The sequence below is a fragment of the Camelus dromedarius genome, chromosome 3, assembly GCF_036321535.1.
Source record: "Camelus dromedarius isolate mCamDro1 chromosome 3, mCamDro1.pat, whole genome shotgun sequence".
Lineage (NCBI taxonomy): Eukaryota > Metazoa > Chordata > Mammalia > Artiodactyla > Camelidae > Camelus > Camelus dromedarius.
In genome coordinates, this window is record NC_087438.1 from 33,874,795 (window position 1) to 33,892,411 (window position 17,617).

Consider the following 17,617-nt stretch of genomic DNA (forward strand, 5'->3'; position numbering starts at 1 on the left):
TTTGCAATATTTTTAGTCATCTAAATATTTGATTTTACTTTTAAATTCGTCTATTTTACTATAAAAATTAATTTACGGGAAGCTATTTTTGAAATTAATGTAGCTGTTACATGTTTGAAGTTGCTCCACAACTTTCTGAGGAAAATCTACCAGGTTACTTTAAAGTAATAATCATTGCTTCAGTGCAAATCTGTGCCAGTGACTCAGTTTTGTAAAGAAATAGATGAGAATCAATTGCTTATTTGCTCCATTCATTCTGCTGCAGTGTTGATGTTTCCATCTATTAGAACTATAATTAATTTTATGTTTCAGTAGTGAGAATCCCAATAGAGGAGCTATTCTGTCCAGCACCAGCAGAATTCCAGCCTGCCAGAGTAGGCTTCGTGGAGTTATATGTCTTTCTTGGAGGAAACAGTGACTCTATTCAGAGGAACAGGGGCCAGCCTTTGGGGTCCAGATGCTACCAGTGAATGGGAGGGACACAAACTCTGAGAAGAGTCAGGTCACGTTTTTTTGGCTCCCGGTCCCCGTTCCACAGAGAGGATGAGTTCAGAATGCAACCCTGTGCACTGAGTCATTTCTAGCAACGGCTGACTTCACCTAAGGGAACCCGCTTCCTAAAGAGAGAGGGGAGCTGCTTAAGTTGCTGAGTTTTTATGTCACAGTTTGCTCGTATCATTTTTAGTGGAGCTTAGCTAGACTCATTCGTTCATTTATTCAGATGTCTTTTCCTGAGGGTTTACTATATACTGGGCTATGTGCGAGGGCTTGGATAATTGTGGAGAACAAGACAGACGTGGCCTCTGCCTTCATGGAGCTTCTGTATAATGCAGTGTTTCTGCAAATGGGGCTCATGGAATTTCTGCTCCTGAATTCCAAGGGTACTCGGACTGTACCCAGACTTTCAGAATCAGAATCTCTGAGGGTGGGACTATAGAGCAGTATTTTAAGTAAGCAAATCCACATGAGTCTTAAACAGGTCAAAGTTTGAGAAACAGTGGACTCATGCATTATTATAGTGATGTGTGTGTGTGTGTGTGTGTGTGTGAGATTGTGCTTACTGCATCCTCCGGATTACAAGAACCTTAAGACTGAAGAGTTTATGTTATCTTTTTTATCCATATCCGTGGCCAGCGCAGTGCTTTGCTGTGACATAATGGGCCTTTAATGAGCACCTGTTATGAATGAGTGCATTTTTGAATTTTTCTCTGATAGGTGGACATTTAATGAGACTTTTTTCTATAACTGACATTTTAGTATTCTTTTAAGTATATTACTTATATGTTTGGCTTTAGTGTTTATACTGTAGTAATTTCTAATCTTTTTCTATTTTGGCTTAAGTTGGATTAATGACTAGTTTTGTAAGTAATTCTCTAAACAAAAGGGATTGAGAAGGACATTTACTAAGCTATCACTTTTGCCAAACTGTATTTAATAGGGTTTTAAGTATAACACATTTAAATGCCCTTTAAGTTTGGACTTCTTTCAGTGGAGTCAGAAAAGAAATTCATTCATAGAAATTTGGAAAGTTGCTTCTACTTCAAAGAAATGTGTACTAAAAAGTCTGCTTTTCTTTCATGTGGTCTTACAGTAATTCTCTCTAAAACAGACCATTTGTTTTAACAATCATTTTTTTCCCTGATTGGTTGCTAACATAATTTAAATAAGTTTTTTTCTTTTTTTGTCTTTTGGTTTTGTTTGTTTTCAACTGAAGCACCCAATCCTGCCCTAAAATTGGCAGGATTAGCCTCTGGAATGTTTCCTCCCCCTTAATTATCCTCTCTACCTCTTCATTCCTGAAAGGGGCAGGTTTAAAAATGAATTTCGAGGGATACCACCCAGGAGAAGTTGCACAGATGGAAAGTTAAGCTCTGGGTGGAGGGCTCTTAGACTCCTCACCTATATCAAGGATGTAAAGGCATTAAGAGCAGAGTTGAGAGAATTCATAAAGCGGATTTCTCTGTAGAAAAAGTCTAGTGAAGAAGGCTTCAGTGGGATCATACAGTGAGTGTGGGGTGTGTCTATGAAAGTTAGGACACACAGTTGACAAGTGCCTAACTCCTGTCTGAAGTATCTAAAGGGAAAGATAGCCGTCTGGCTGCTGACAGGTGCGTCAGAGCACTCAGACTGGCCTCACTCCCAGGGTCGTCAGTATGAAGAATGTATGTGTCTCCCATGGATCATCATGCAGATCTGTTAGGTCCTGCCTATAGAATCTCTTGGAAGTGAGTAAAGGCCTCTGCACAGAAAAGCCAATGATATCCTGAGTCCTAAGGACCACGTAGTGAAATGCATTCACTCGGGCAAAGATACAGGTGCAGGGAGATCTCCAAAGAGCCCACCAGAAAGTCCAGAGCTGTTTGCACCTGATCCAACTTAGGACAGCACTGGTCAGGAAAGCATTTCTATACTCTTTATTTATCTTCCCTGCCTCAGACGCTGGCATGGTCAGAAATTATAGTTAACAGCCAGTCATGACCCTTCCTCAGCTACATGCTCTCACCTCCCGTAAGTCTTACTAGGGGGAGGAGAGAGGGTTTAACTACAAATCAACTTTGATGTTTTGTCTTGTTGAGTTTGTTTGAATTTAGGTTGAACTATATGAAATTGTTTGATCGTTTTTTGACCTACAAATAGAGCAATTTCACATGGTACAACCTAAAGAAAAAAGAGGGCTTTTTAAAAAGACATTTTAAAACTAAGAATAAGAAAAGCCGTAAGACATTTATCTTTCCATCCAGAGAGAGTAGAAGAATTTCACCCTAAAGAAGTTTTAAAGGGATAATAGGCCAAACAATATTTACATCTAATTATACCTTGTGTGTTCCTGTTTGTTATATTAATTAATTCACTTGGTACAGCGGGTAAAGATCGAATATGATGGCCTACTCTCTGCTGTCATAGATTTGTCATTTAGTAATCGCGAGTATTGAAAGGCAGTCTCAAAGATATGAAACAGTTCCAGAAGAAACTGTCACCCTCACAAAAAAAAAAAAGGAAGGAAGAAGGAAGGAAGGAAGGACAAATTTTAAAACTTGCATTAAAGTTTCCATATGACAATTAGTATACATCATTAGGGGAATGCAATAATGTAAGTGATAAAAACATCGACTCTAAATAGCTACTCAAAATTTCTCCCATGTTTCTGTGTGGTCCTATTAAGACTTTTGCAAACAGTCAAGGAACTTTTGTAAACCAATTTTTTACCCAAGACAGAGTAAAGGCTATAAAATTGCTTTTTAAAAAATCACCTATAAAAACAAACCTGAAACACTCTGAGCTCGCCATAAAAGATATGATGGTATAAACGTTATGAAGGTCTTATTGATCCTCAATACCTAAACATAACGTTGCTTTTAATAATAAATGAGGATGGTATAAATATGCCAAATACGAGTGCATTACCCTAAATAAAACCAGTAAATTGTGAGGCTTGATATAAAAGTGAAATATACTAATGGAACAATGTCTAGATTGTTCCCATCAAGAGTGTGACATAACATTAAACCAGGCAAAACGAAAGAGAGAAATTAATTAAATTTTAGGAATATTATTTATCTTTCCTTTACTACACATTTTATGGCCGTTTTCCTAGGAGCCTGAAATATGAGGGCTGATTCATTGTTTTGAAGTCTGAAAAGAAGCCTGTCCGAGGCGTGCAGCCATATCCTTGTCAAACAGACTATAGTTTCTGAACACAGTGCTGTGAACCAGGTGAATCTTCTCGCTGGCTAGTCTCCCAGTCTCTGTGGTCCTCCACCTCCATCCATCCATCATCTGAGTTACTTTTCCAATGGAAAGTTCAGATCCTGGCATTTCCCTGGATAAAAATTCTTCCATCCTTACCTGCTGAATAATATCCAAGCTCTCCAGTGAACTGTAAGACATCTATCACCTAGTCCCTGTCATTCCACTTCCTCCTGCCCGCCTCTCTTCTTGCCCTGCAGCCACACCTGGCCTGGCCTTCCCTGAATACATAGTTCTGTGCTCAGGTGATTCTCTCTGCCTGGAATGCTCTTCTGCACCCCAGGTCCCATGTGCCAGGCCAGCTTCTGAGACTCAGTACAAATGTCACTTGCTCTGTCATTTTCTATGGTTGTTCCACCCATGCTTCCAAAGGAAAATCCCTTTCCCTCTCATGTTCCCATAGCATTTGCATACCCTTCATCCACTGCTCATCACTCTACTGATGCTTTTTGCGTCCGTCCCTCCTAGGCGACTGTGAGTTCCACCATGACAGCGTTGTGCCTTAATCTTTTTATCTATGGATTACTGTTCAGAGTTTCCTGTGCTGCCTAGCACATAAGAGGCAAGTCATTTATGTTGGAGAAATGTAATTCCTGGAATCTTGTATTTCTCTTTGTGTTAAACATCATTATTGTAGTGACCACCATATCTCACTCTGCTTCATGAAGCCATTGAGCTAGGAGGGACTCACTTGTGGGAGACCACACCTCAACACCCCCTTTATATTGTGTTTCAGGCTTTTCTTTGCAGGTGTTCAACACATCTGGCCCCATTCACCTCTAGTCCTGATTTCTCCCATAGTCTTCCCCCTTCTCCACAAAACTTTAACACCTCCTAGCCTTGCATTTTTGAGCATGGATCAGTTTCATCGTGGCATCTTCCATCAAGCAAGAGGTCAACTAAAGACATCCTTTTCCTAGGATCTACATCTATCATCTACCAACCTTATTTTTGTTTCTGAGGACTCATTTCATCTCCCTGTGAATCAGTCCTGCTCATGTCCCTCTCCATAGTAACAAAGGTTAAGCCAGGTTTCAGCCAATATAGCCTCAAAACGGTTTATGTGGACAGTTAAATTGGATTACAGGATTACAGCCTGTATTACCATCACATCATACCCTCACTTAGCTACGGTAGAAGCATATTGTAGGGCAGGACTCTTGTACCCCTAGTTTGGTAAAAGGAAACATAAAATGGTCAGACACAAAACCTGAGCTCTTATCAGGCAAGTATCGTGCATCTTAACAGATACACAGAAAACTTTATTGTGATTCCCTGTCATTTCTCCCCTAAGAAGCCATGGATCTGGTCATGTTAATTGTTGAGTGAAAGCCCAGAAACTTAGCTCATGCTGGGCATTAAAATTCAGTTGCTGGTGTTATAATTCTGACTTAACAATACAAGGTCATAATATAATTCCAACTGAAGAAACGATTCTATTCCCTCTTAACTCTTTGCTGCAATATACTTAATAGCTATTTTAACATTTCTCTTTCTCAAACTCTCTTGTCATTCTGTTTTATGAGGAAAAAAGATGAGTGCTTTTTGCAATTTTTACCAGCCATTCCTTCCATGGTCACATTCACTTTCCTCCTCTTCTCAACCCACAAAAGAAAGGAAGCCATTTGGATGATTAATTCACTTTAATTCAGCAGATATTTATGAAGTATCTTATTGATCAAGTATTATGTCAGGTGTCACAGCAATGTCCCTAATCCCAATGCTTTGTCCCTAATGCCAAAAAACTCCCAATTTAGAAATGGGCTAAAATCTTATGTTGGGATAGCTAACAATGCATGATGGTGGGACATAAATATAACAAGGGTGGATGAAACAGATTTAATTGATCATTACAAGTAGGTAACTCTTAATAGTAGAATAAAATAATGTTTTCCAAGCTATAGCTACATATTAAATAAGTTCCTCGCAAAAAAATATATATTCCCTTAAAAAAGAATAAAATACATCCCGTCTTCCAATTCATGATGCACAATGCATGTTTTCATATTAAAGACTCTGGGAGCACTTTCAAAAGAATTTGTGTATGAGTCAGAGTAGAGCTACTGGGGACAGGAGTAAAAGCCTTGCTCCTTTGCACCATTTGAAATTTGTGGCGTTTTTTACTTAATATAAACAGGAGAGGGAGACAGACAGACATAGACAGAGAGACAGGGGGTCCTGCTGAAAAGATACATTTAATTTTGTGTTAATCATTGTTTTCCAAGATTATTTGACTTCGGACTCTTGTTTAAAAAATCATACCTAGTAACTTAGAAAGTTAGTATTCCCTGGAAAAGGGATAGGGGAATATTAGTTTGGGGCTTAGCTGAGACAAAAGTGTAAATTTGATGTTTAGGTAGGAGGTTCTAAGTGTTACAAACCTCTTGTTCACGTAACAGAATCCTCAGTCAGCTGTGTGCCTGGTTTAGGAGATAATGTAAGTCAGCTCTTAGTTCTCTTTGGCCTTAGACTAAAGTTACAACTACTTAACCAAGGCATTTAAACTGCGTCTCCCCAGGGGGTAAACGTATCCCTCACAGTTGTCCCTGAAAACTAATTGTTCCTTCTACATGTGACTTATCCCACCTGAATAAGAGTTTACAGTAACATCTTCATCCACTCTTTTACTGATGCCAGAAGGTACTCTCTCCATTCTCCCTTAAGGAAAGCCCATATCTGAACCAGTTGTTCCTTTTAGCTGCCTTCTCTGCTTTTTTTTTTTTTCCATTCAGCAGAAATGCCTAGAATCTTTCCAACTTCACTGCTCCTCACCAGCTCTCTACTTAAGTCCACCCTCTAGGTTTTGAACCATTCCAAAGCAGTTGGCAGCTTCAAGTCAAATACAATGATTGTTGGTTGTTTGTCTTGTCTCAATGTCTGAAATTTGATGTAAATGTCTTTAATGATGATCCTTGACTGATTTCCCAGGCTCAAGACTGCTTTGCTTTCTCCCATTCTACCTTCATAACCTGCCGTCTGCTCTTTCCCTGGGTATCATTCAGGAAGCTGGAGCCTCCTTCCTCCACGAGGCCCATCAGCGTGAGACAGTCAGCTTGCTCGAGATCCTCTCCTGCTTTCTCACCATGTGTGTTCATCACTTTTTATCTTGTCATTTAATTCTCATGCTTATTTGACTCCATCGTATGTGCATATATACACATTATGTGAGTACAAATCTGTTTCACCTGCCTTAAATTATGAACAAAGCTGGGACTGAAACTATTTCTATTAAAAACTGAGTCTCACCAGTACTCAGCAAAGGGTTATGTATGTTTTGTGATTTGATCATTTCCCTGTGATTAAAATTAATAAATGGCACCCTTTTCTGGGGAACACACAGCAGGCCTTTTTCTGTCCAGTTCCTAGGGAAATATGCACCTCGCTGTCAGCCAGGGACCTACACTGAATGTCGTCTTCCTGAGATTTGAGTTCCCACCACCCGCTCTTCTAATTTCCCACACTTCTTGGTATCTCTTTTTCTGCTTATCATTATTTCTCCACTATCTCAGTTTTCTAGTTGCTTATGTGAAGTGTTACAGTCATCTAGTAAGAATGTTTGCGGGTCAGCTGTGAGCAAAGCAAAACAGCGATAAAGGATAAGAAAATACCAAAAGCTATGATGTAGGCCGTGCTCTTTACCCTTGCTTGCCCCTTTCGAACTTATAATGTCATTGAGAGACAAAGAAATGGTATACAAACTGAGAAGATGGCAGTGCTCACAGGAGACAAGTTTGCTAAGAGTTTAGAGACCAGAAAGCTCAGTACGGGCCATGTTGGCAACTAGGTGGGGAGAGTTTTGCAGAGAAAGTGGGACTTGAGCTGAATCTTACCAAATGGGTGGCATTTGGCTTAGTTGGAGGGAAAAAGAAGGATATTTGGTCTGGGCAGAGTTCATGTTGGGGAGTCCAGAAGAGGAGGAGGAGTAGAGAAGGTAGGGCCAGACTGTTGAGTGACTGAAAGTCACGGGGGTGGGGGGGTGGAGAGCGGGGGATGATTTTTAACCTATAGGCCTAATCTTTCAAGAAGCAGCTGGAAGTTTTATCTACTTTCTATTTTAATTAGGATAAAAGTTCTCTTTTAAAGTATATTTCAAAGTCACTGATGGAGGCAACGCAGAGTTATTGGAGATTTTTTAACGAGGAAGACATGTGATAGAAGCAGAATTTAAAGACAGCTAATCTACCATTAATATGTGGAAGAATTTGAGGAAAGTGGAAATGGAAGGAGGATGATCAGCAATGGAAAAAGAAGTGATTTCCGTGGTCCAGGTTCAAGGATGTCTAGCCTAGGCTGAAGAAGGAATGTAGAAGCCTAGGTAATGGCTGCCTTAGATACAGTTCCCCAGAAGCAAAATCTGAGAGGAGTCAAGTGAGAATGATTTATGAAGAAAGTGCTTCCAAAAGAAAATAGGGAGGGATTTGTGAGAGCCAAACAGAGCGGACCCAGAGGACAAGCAAGGGTGTGACTTCAGGTGAAGTCAAGGCATCTGCCTGATCTGAAGAGGGGGCTCCAAGTTAAGTCAAGGGGCTGGTCTTGCATTGCCTGAGCTCAGGTGTTGCCTATGGAGCAGGGCAAGGGGCGAGGAGGGAGAGAATTCCCAGGTACTTCTGACTCTGAACCCTGGGGGCAAAGCAGCTCTAGCAGTCCCAGGACAGCCATCAGAGGGAAGTCTCAGGTGGACTTGCTAGAAGCAAAGTGTACAGAAAGGGTGAGGGAACAGGCAGTTATGAGTCCTCTTATATCCTGACATTTACAAAGAATAAGCTTACAGAGGTGAGATATATGTTAAGTAGGTAATTAGGTAGGTAGGTAGGTAGCTAGGTAGATAGGTAGATAGATAGATATAATGGATATAAAGCACTGATCTCTGACCAAGGGGTTATATTTTCTGCTATTCCTGGTGTGAAGATAATTTACCCAGATAATCCAGTAGTTCATAGTATGTCCTATACGTGGAAAGTGTGTTGTAAATGTAAAACATGAATCACAGAGCAGCCTTATTTAGTCGGTGTGGCTTCCATCTCTTCTCACATGAATGCCTCCCCATGTATAAATGATACTGACTGTTTTTCCTGAGGAGGTAACAACTTATAACTAGAATGTGATTGAACTCAATAAATGGGAGCAATACACTCATTAGTAAAAAAGTAGTAGGATTGCTGGGCAGTGCTATGGGCAACTGCGTGTGAGATTCATGGTCAGAACTTTAAAGTGAGACCAGTCTACAAGGTATGTGATTTTTGCCTACCAACATTTAGTATCACAGAGTTACAATTATTTGGATATAACAACAGTTGGAATTTAGCCAAGTTAGTTGATGGAGGGGAACAAGATTAAAGGAGTTAAATGTTTGCAAGTAAATGATTATGGTGATGGATCACGGAATCTAGACCGGGTACAAAAAACAAGAAGGTAAGATCTATGAATTAATTGGTAATCTTAATGTAGTCGAGGGATTGATGAATTAGATACACTAGGTAAATGAGCCGAAGTTATGGTCAGAGAGAAGAACATTTGACCTTGAGTTTGAGGTGCTATAATTTTTCCAGATGACAAGGTCAAGGCTAAGACCTTGGGAGCGGGTGGCATAGGTGAGCTAGAGGAAAAGATGACTAAAGTCGAGAAAGTCAAAGAAATGAGAGACCAGGGTGTTCCATAGATTTGTCCAAGTAGTAACATGCCCAAGAATAATGTGTCACAGGAGTGACAGTTTTCAAAGTTCTTTAGCCTCCTGCTCAATCAAATATAAACAAAGGGAAATAAAAACAAAACCAGCTCTGTTAGTCGTTCTGAATGGATAAGCAATTAACCTCCACAGCAACATTTATTCACCCTGGCACCATAAATTAGGCATAATGATTATCTAAGTAAAAAAATATTTTTCTTTTATTTACATTGAAAATTTATGTATACAAAGAGAATGTCAAGCCTACATGGTTTCCCTTAATAATTATTCAGTGTCTCCCTGGATTACTAATTAAAATCTGTTAGGGTCATTGGGAAGAGAATTTTAAATCTCGTCAGAGAGTAATAAGTAACTGTGCATAAGATTTAGTTATGTCAGGGAGTAAGCAGAACTGGGCTCATGGCAGATGCTAGTAATTCATTCCAATTAGAACAGCACATGGTCTTGGGACAGATGGTGACAGATATCAGGTGAAAGGTATGTTCTTAGAAGGGCAAGGCCAACCTGGACATGAGTGGAGTAGATTTCGTGTTTATTTGGCTTGTGGGGGAGCCTTATCTTACACTTACATATATTACCTAGTTATTTCTTATTTATTTTATATCTGACTAAGCGACTGGAAGGAAGGATTCATTCCTTACAGAAATTCCATTTCTTTTTTAAAAAATATAATCTATTTGTTTGTTTGGTCATATTTTCTAATGTATCTCTGTTATTAACTACCTAGCTACCTGAATTTAGCACAAGCTATCAAGGTGAGGTGATTTGAAAATGGGGAAGTCAGTTATGCTTCAGTTTTAAAAAAAAAGAAAAAATTTTAAATTAAAAAATAAAAGAGAGGACTGACGTGGGAACATAACTCTATATGCTGAAACAAGTGAGTTTACATCTATAAAGATTTAACACAAGCACCTAAAAACAAAATATGACTAGAAAAAGAAGAATAAAAACAGAAAATGAGGGGGCCTGGGGGGAGGTAAGTCTTTGTTGAGAGGAAGTAGAGAGATGAAGGATACACACCCTAGACTAGACCCCCTTCTGCCCCTTCATTATGGGAAGTGAGTTTTTTAAACTCAGTTTCCTCATTTATAAAATGTAGTACTAATTCCTGTTACTGTAATTTGAATAAATTAGGAGAGAAAGCTGAAAACAGCAGTAAAAATATAGGATAATAGTCTTATTCAGGCGTGGATGGTGGCATAATTGCTCCAAGATGTCTAGTATACTCCAGAAGGTAGCTTGGAAGTGATAAAGATTATGTTTAATTGGGGGTTCTCTTATTTGTTTCTGCAAGTGCCAGAGTATGCTTTGGTTTCCAAAAAGACCTAGCTGTGGAATATATCTCTAAATCAGACAAAGATTTAAGCCTAAAGATTTCTGACAACAGTGAGACCAGGGGAGGCTATAAGGTAGATACAGATCCTTTGTGTCATTTGGAAATAGGATCAGACTTGGAAATAGGATTGGCTGTACAACTGCAACTTAACTAATGAGCAGACCAGACAATTGCCTCGGAAGGAAGGCAGCCCTATCTCAAATTACTTTCCCTACCCAAGAAATGAAATGTCTAGAATTCCTACATTAAAAAGACCTTCCTTTGGGTAAGGAATTCTTTTGAATCCCTTATTTTGGGATAGGAAGTTTAAACAACAAGTAACTTCAGGCATAATTCTTGATACAAATTAGTTTATTGGTTCACATCAGCCATCCAAGGAGGGTGCAGAAAAATGGGCATGGGGTGGGTGCGGGTACAGAGTAAAGGAAATCGAATCTGGGGCACTTCACCTTCCAAATCATTTTACTTCATGGGGGCTCTGCAGTTGGCTGCCAGTGTTACCCAACCTGTGGAAAAGAAGGAATGAAAGGAGAATGGAAGTAAGAGAGGGAAGACAGAGAGCAAGGAAAACGAAAGCTGACTCAGGAGAAGTGACGTGACAGCTGAGCTACAGAAAGCACGAAGCAAGTGTGTGTCCCTGCCAGACATACCCCTGCTTGTTAGTCTAGCTTCATCTTGCTCCACTGTCCTGTCCCAGCGGGTCCAGGCTCACTGGCCTTTCTGTTCCTAGAGCACCTGCCTCTTTCACATCTCAGCTTCCTCACGGGCACCATTCCCTTTGTGTGGACCATATCCTCCCTGTCAGCCACCACCCTCCCAGCCATATCTTTGTGTGTGTGTGTGTGTGTGTGTGTGTGTGTGTGTGTATTTTTATTGGAGTATAGTCAGTTTACAATGTTGTGTCAATTTCTGGTGCACAGCATAGTGATTCAGTCATATGGGAACATACATATATTTGTTTTCATATTCTTTTTCACCATAAGTTACTATAAGATAGTGAATATAGTTCCCTGTGCTATACAGTATGAACTTGTTGTTTATCTGTTTTATATATATTATATTACATATATAATATAATCTGCAGATATACATATATCTGCAAATCTCGATATGTTATATATATATATATATATGCAAATCTCAAACTCCCAGTTTATCCTTTTCCACCCTCCCTGTTAACTATAAGTTTGTTTTCTATGTCTGTGAGTCTGTAAGTACAACTTTTGAAAGGCCTTCCCTTAGCCCCAATTTAAAATTCGGCTCCTAGCTTATACTTGCTAATAATAGCTTTTCTGTTACAGCCCTTTGCACAGTTTGCAATTGAACATGTGTTTGAATGATTTTGTGTTTAATCTCCCTTCTCCTCTAGTGTAGAAGCTCCATGAAGGCAGAGGCCACGTCAGTGTGTTTCATGTTCTAACCGCCACCCTCACCCCAAGCCTACAAGAGTCATTCAGTAAAAACAGTTGAAGAGATAAACCAATCATGTGAAGTTTAATAACAGCACTCTCACTTGTGTAAATGGCAGTGATCACTGCTGTCGTAGAAAGATTTGTGCCCTGATAGAGTTTTAAACTTGCCTGAAAGACTAAAATGTATTATTACATCTGATCTGCATGTTTCAACTAAAGAAAATTGAAACAGGGAAGATTGCGAGGTGGATAACTCACAGTGGTTTGGTGTTTCAGGTTGGAATCGTACAGTATGGAGAAAACGTAACCCATGAGTTCAACCTCAATAAATACTCATCGACGGAAGAGGTGCTTGTTGCCGCAAATAAAATAGTCCAGAGAGGTGGCCGCCAGACCATGACAGCCCTTGGAATAGACACAGCCAGGTATGTGGATAAAAATAAACCAGGGTAAAAGACTGTGCAAAACTAACCACTTATGATCTAGCCCTTTGGAGTATTAACTGAACAGTTACCTTAGCAATATTTAAAGCCATCTTTAAAACTAAATTCAGCTGATCAGCTGATAGTTATAAGATCAAGTTTTTCTATATTAACAATCTCACCGCTCTCCTTATCTTTCCTCTTATTCCAAGGCTTTGATTGATGGAGAATCAGTCCAAGAAATCACTGTAGTCTACTGCATCACGTTCCTGGGTACCAAGACATAATATTATATTTTCCCTTTATTCTTTGTTTTCGGCTTCAAGGAATCTCAATTTTTAAAAATGGATTAAAATTAGTCCACTTCTACTCAATATATATTTATATCCTAATATGTCTATAATTTCACAGCATCTTACAGATTTAGGGTTACTGAAGCCCTCAAATAAGAATTTTTAAGAGGGTAAATCAAATGTTGTACTATTTGAAATCATTTTCAGTGAAAAGATTGAAAGAGGTGGAAAGGATTTCATCATTTGTGCACTCTCTCTTTCTTCCTTACTTTCTCCAGATTCCCTCTAATTCACATCCCTTCCTTCCTTCCTTCTGCAGTCTCCTTCATAGAGTATAATCCACCTTGTGGTTGAACTTCATTCTGTAAGAACCTACAGGACTGTGCCTTTTTTTTTTTTTCAACAATGTAGAACATTCTCTTTTCTGTATTTTTTCTGATCTCATTCAGCGCTTAACTCTTGCTGTTTCTCCCCTTAATCATCATGAAAACTTCTGAACAAAAACTAAATAATACCAAAATCACAGGAAATCTGATAAGCAGTTTGACTAATGTCAAGGATCCTTCTGTTAAGTGCCTTCAACTTCTGGACTCTCACCTGATTCTGAAGAGCTAATTCCCATGCTCTCACTTTGCCTGCCTGCTAAGATCAGTGTTTTAAGGGGGCTAAATTAGTTAATACGGATACTTGAAAGGATGGGTTGGATTTTCAAAATTTTAAAATTTCACGTGCAGCTTTAGACTCATAAATGTTAGAAAAGCATGTGGTTCTAGTTATATGGGGCCCATGAGAAAATAACCACAAACAGATGGGGTAATTTTACATTCACCAGCCAATAGGATCACCAGTTTGCATGCACAAAAGGGCACGTGTTCAGGTGTGCTGAATGCACATGCTTAAATAATTGACTGAAGGTGACCGCACATTCAAAGGAAATCAAAATGTTCTTTGAAAGGTCCGAGTATATAGGGAGCTGTGCGTTTTCCAAGGCAACTGCTTAAGGATGAATATTCATCTTTGAAAACTAACTGAAGAAATGTTCTGGCTGCTTTTGCTCCTGCGTAAATACCACTCTAAACACCACGTCCGTATATGGTTTCTGCCTATGTGGTTCACAGAGGGTCTGGCTGTAGGACACAGAGTTTATGGCGTTTTGTATATAAATAAAACTCCATAATATGACTACTAAGTACCCTTCTTGTATATTAGTTTTTCATGTCTAAGTTTATTTTCACTTGTTCTTTATTCCTTTCAGGCAAGGCCAGTTGCAAACAATATATCTAATTTTTTAGAATCCTATACTTCCATTTTCAGTGTCTCCCAGTTCAAAACATTTTTGTGTCCCCTTATCCCAAATTTCCTTTCATTTCAATAGGTTCACAAGTGTTGAACCGTAAGGCCTGGATTCTCCTGTCCCAAAGGAAGGGATTTTCCTGGGATATGTTAATATTTAAAAGCAGGCAGAGAGGTCAATGCTTCATTTAAAGAAAGAATACTGATTGGTGGTAATTGGGGATCAAGGGCAATTTGCTGAAGATATTTGAAACAGAAAGTATATACTCAAGAGTTCTGCCAATGCTATTCATATACAGCCAGCCCTGGTTTCAAAGCTACCGGACTTTCTTTAAGGAAGGTCTTTTAATCTCCCCTTCAGCTAATATCCATTCAGTTATGGCCTTGATCTTCAAGGGCATTAGAAAGTTTTGGTGGTCCTCTAAGGAATTAGAACTGTAAAAAGGATTGAATCTCCTTGTCTGAACTTCATTTAAAGACTAGCCCTTTAACATCTATTTTCATCTTTGTGCATATCAAGCAGTCAGAAAATCTGTATGTATACTGTAGAGGGCAGAGATACACAGTTTCCTAGTGATCGGTATTTTTTAAAATAGTCTTTTTTCTTTTGCAAGTTTTACAAAAATTTGAACATACAGAAAAACAGTACAACAAAATCCTATGTACGCATCAAACAGAATCAACAATTCTTAACATCTTGTCGTATTTGCTGTAAGTCCTTTTAAAGGAAAAAATAAACACAGATAAAATCTCTTTGCTCAATCACCAGGATCCTCTCTCCCTCACAAAGTACCCACTTTTCTGCATTTACTGTGTATCTGCCGTAGAACTAACGTGTTCTGTGACAAACTGCTGGAAGATTAAAGAGAGCTGTTGCTTCGGTAGATTCCAAACTGCAGCTGTTTGTCCTTATGACCAAAGTAAAATTTGTAAATGGACTATTCTGTACAATGATTGCTACATCTTATACCAAAATCTAAAAAATATTATATGAAATCCATTCATTGTTTCAGTCCTAAGTGAAAAGTACTCTTCCTTTCCAAGACTCTAGAGAGAAAAGTGAGTTGAGTGAAAGAAAATAATAAAAAGAGGGAAAGGGTGCCTCTGTGTGTGTGTGTGTTTGTGTGTGAGTGTGTGTGTGTGTGAGTGTGTGTGTGTGTGTGAGTGTGTGTGTCTGTGTGTCTGTGTAGAAGGCATGAAACAAACAGTTGTCAGTTTCCCCTATCCTCTACTTCTTTCCATAAATGCTTATTGAATTAAATCAAAATTCCATTCTTTGACATTAGTTTCTAGCATTTGTCCATGCCCCCTCCTCCCACCCACCCCCAGCAGCCTGTGTCCTAAAACCTTATTCAGACCAAACTTTTCATAGCTACCCTGACCCTCCTTGCCCCATATCGCCCTGCTCTGTCACTGACTCAGACCACTGCCATCTGCAGTCTTTCATCCCTATGTCTGAATTTTTGCCCCATATCCCAGCATACAAATATTCTGTTTTCTCCCACACCCCCTCTGCAGCTCAGAGGATTTCCAAGCTGTTCTACGAATGTCAGAGTAGGTGTGGGGGAAGTGAGGACTAAAGCAGAAGAGGAGACCTGTGGAGCAAGGAAAGGAGTGTTTACAGAGAAAGGAGTGGCTGGGAAAAGATTAAAAATCTGAACTTCTCTCAATCTGACTTATGCTCCAGTCACTCCCCGACCCTGTTGAAGTTTTCCAAAGAATGACAGGCTGCTGCCTTTTGTTTCTGGCCAAACGGTAACCTCTCCATCATCTGGAGTAAATCTTCAGCTATTACAAATAGCAAGCGCCATGCCTCCCAACTTGAACAGTGGGCGTGATCCTGGAGGGAAAGCAGTGGGCTACCTGGAGTTGGCAGCGTCTTCATGCTGTTTATCACTTTGCCTAACCCTGCAGTAGTGTTTTATTTGCTTCTCTTTTGTTCCTGTGATTATTTCAGGAAAGAGGCTTTCACTGAAGCCCGGGGTGCCCGAAGAGGGATTAAAAAAGTCATGGTGATTGTGACTGATGGAGAGTCCCATGACAACTACCGACTGAAACAGGTCATCCAGGACTGTGAGGATGAAGGCATTCAGCGGTTTTCCATAGCTGTAAGTACCAGGCTGGAGACGGCTTTCAGACTCCGGTGTGAAGAGAAGAGCCGAGCACAGATCATGGTTACTTTCTGGAAGTTATACAGACAAGCTTGACAAAAAAAAAGAAACTTCTCCATTTGGAGGTCAACTCTGTGGGGGTAGGATTTTGTGTCCTTGGTGCCCAACACAGTGCCAGGCAAATGGAGACTCAACAATCACTGAAAGAAAAGAGGGAAGGAAAGAAAGAAAGGTAAAAGGAGGGAGAAGGGAGAAATACATAAGAGGAAGGAAGGGAAGGTGAGAGGAAGAAAGGGACAGAAATAGGGAGTGGAAAAAAGGAGGAAAAGAGGAAGAGGGAAAAGAGGAGTGGAGGGAGGGATCAAGAGAAGAGGGAGAAAGGGAGGGAGAAAAGGAGGGAGGAGGAAGATGGAAACTGAAGACATGCTAGGGAATAAGTAAAAACTGTCTGCTAATCAACAATTTCCCATAAACTGGGGGAGTGGAAAAGCAGGATGTGACTCTTACCGTAATTTACTGTAAGTCTACAATGATATTCCCACGCCTACAGCTCTTTGAGTTGCAGGGAAGAAGCAAAAGGTCACCCAATGTTTTGTCTAGCCTGGGCAGTCTACGCTGGGACTTAGGAGAAGGGTGACTGCTGTGGCACAGCTTTCTTACGGGGTTCTGTGGTCATGGGTGCTCCTCTGCACCAGCCACCTCTTGGCGTCACTGGTGACACAGAGAGGGATCAGGAGATAGTGCCATTGCTCCTGCACTCTGTACGCAGCCATTCCCTCTCCACTTCATAACCCCAGACCGTGCTGCCTAAGTGAAGCGGCCCGCAGCTATAGAAATACATTTTCTCTAGAGTTGCGTTTAGGGTGGACAAGAAGGGCAAAGGATCAGCAAAGAAGAAACTTCCTTTCATTCCATGGAAAAAGTAGCCTGCCCTTAATGACGTAGAAAATATTACATATAAAGTATTTGTGCTCTTTGTGAGCAAACTTGTATCAATACAAAGCAGTCTGTTATTAATAATACATGTCCCTCGGGAGGGTGGGTATAGCTCAGTGGTAGAGCACATGCTTAGCATGCATGAGGTCCTGGGTTTAATCCACAGGACCTCCATTTAAAAAAAAAAAAAAGAGTCTAAAATATTTTTTAAATAATAATAATATTTGTCCCTCAAAATGCAAAAAAAAAAAAATTGTAAGAGACTGTCTGAATACTTTATAGCCCTTATTAGTGATTTTTTTTTTTGTAAATCAACTTCTAATAGTTCCATGAAATCAGCTGACTCAGTTTTCATGGTGCCACCCCACGAAGAGGGACATT

General features: G+C 39.8%; 1 protein-coding gene across 1 annotated transcript in view; it reads left to right on the forward strand.

The window, feature by feature from the left end:
• ITGA1 (integrin subunit alpha 1) overlaps positions 1-17,617 on the forward strand; it is a 153,171-nt gene that overhangs the window by 70,829 nt on the left and 64,725 nt on the right. Inside the window, exons 7-8 of the mRNA XM_010974354.3 lie at positions 12,458-12,606; positions 16,147-16,297. Coding sequence (XP_010972656.1) covers positions 12,458-12,606; positions 16,147-16,297 — 300 coding nt within the window. The remainder of the gene's footprint in view (positions 1-12,457; positions 12,607-16,146; positions 16,298-17,617) is intronic.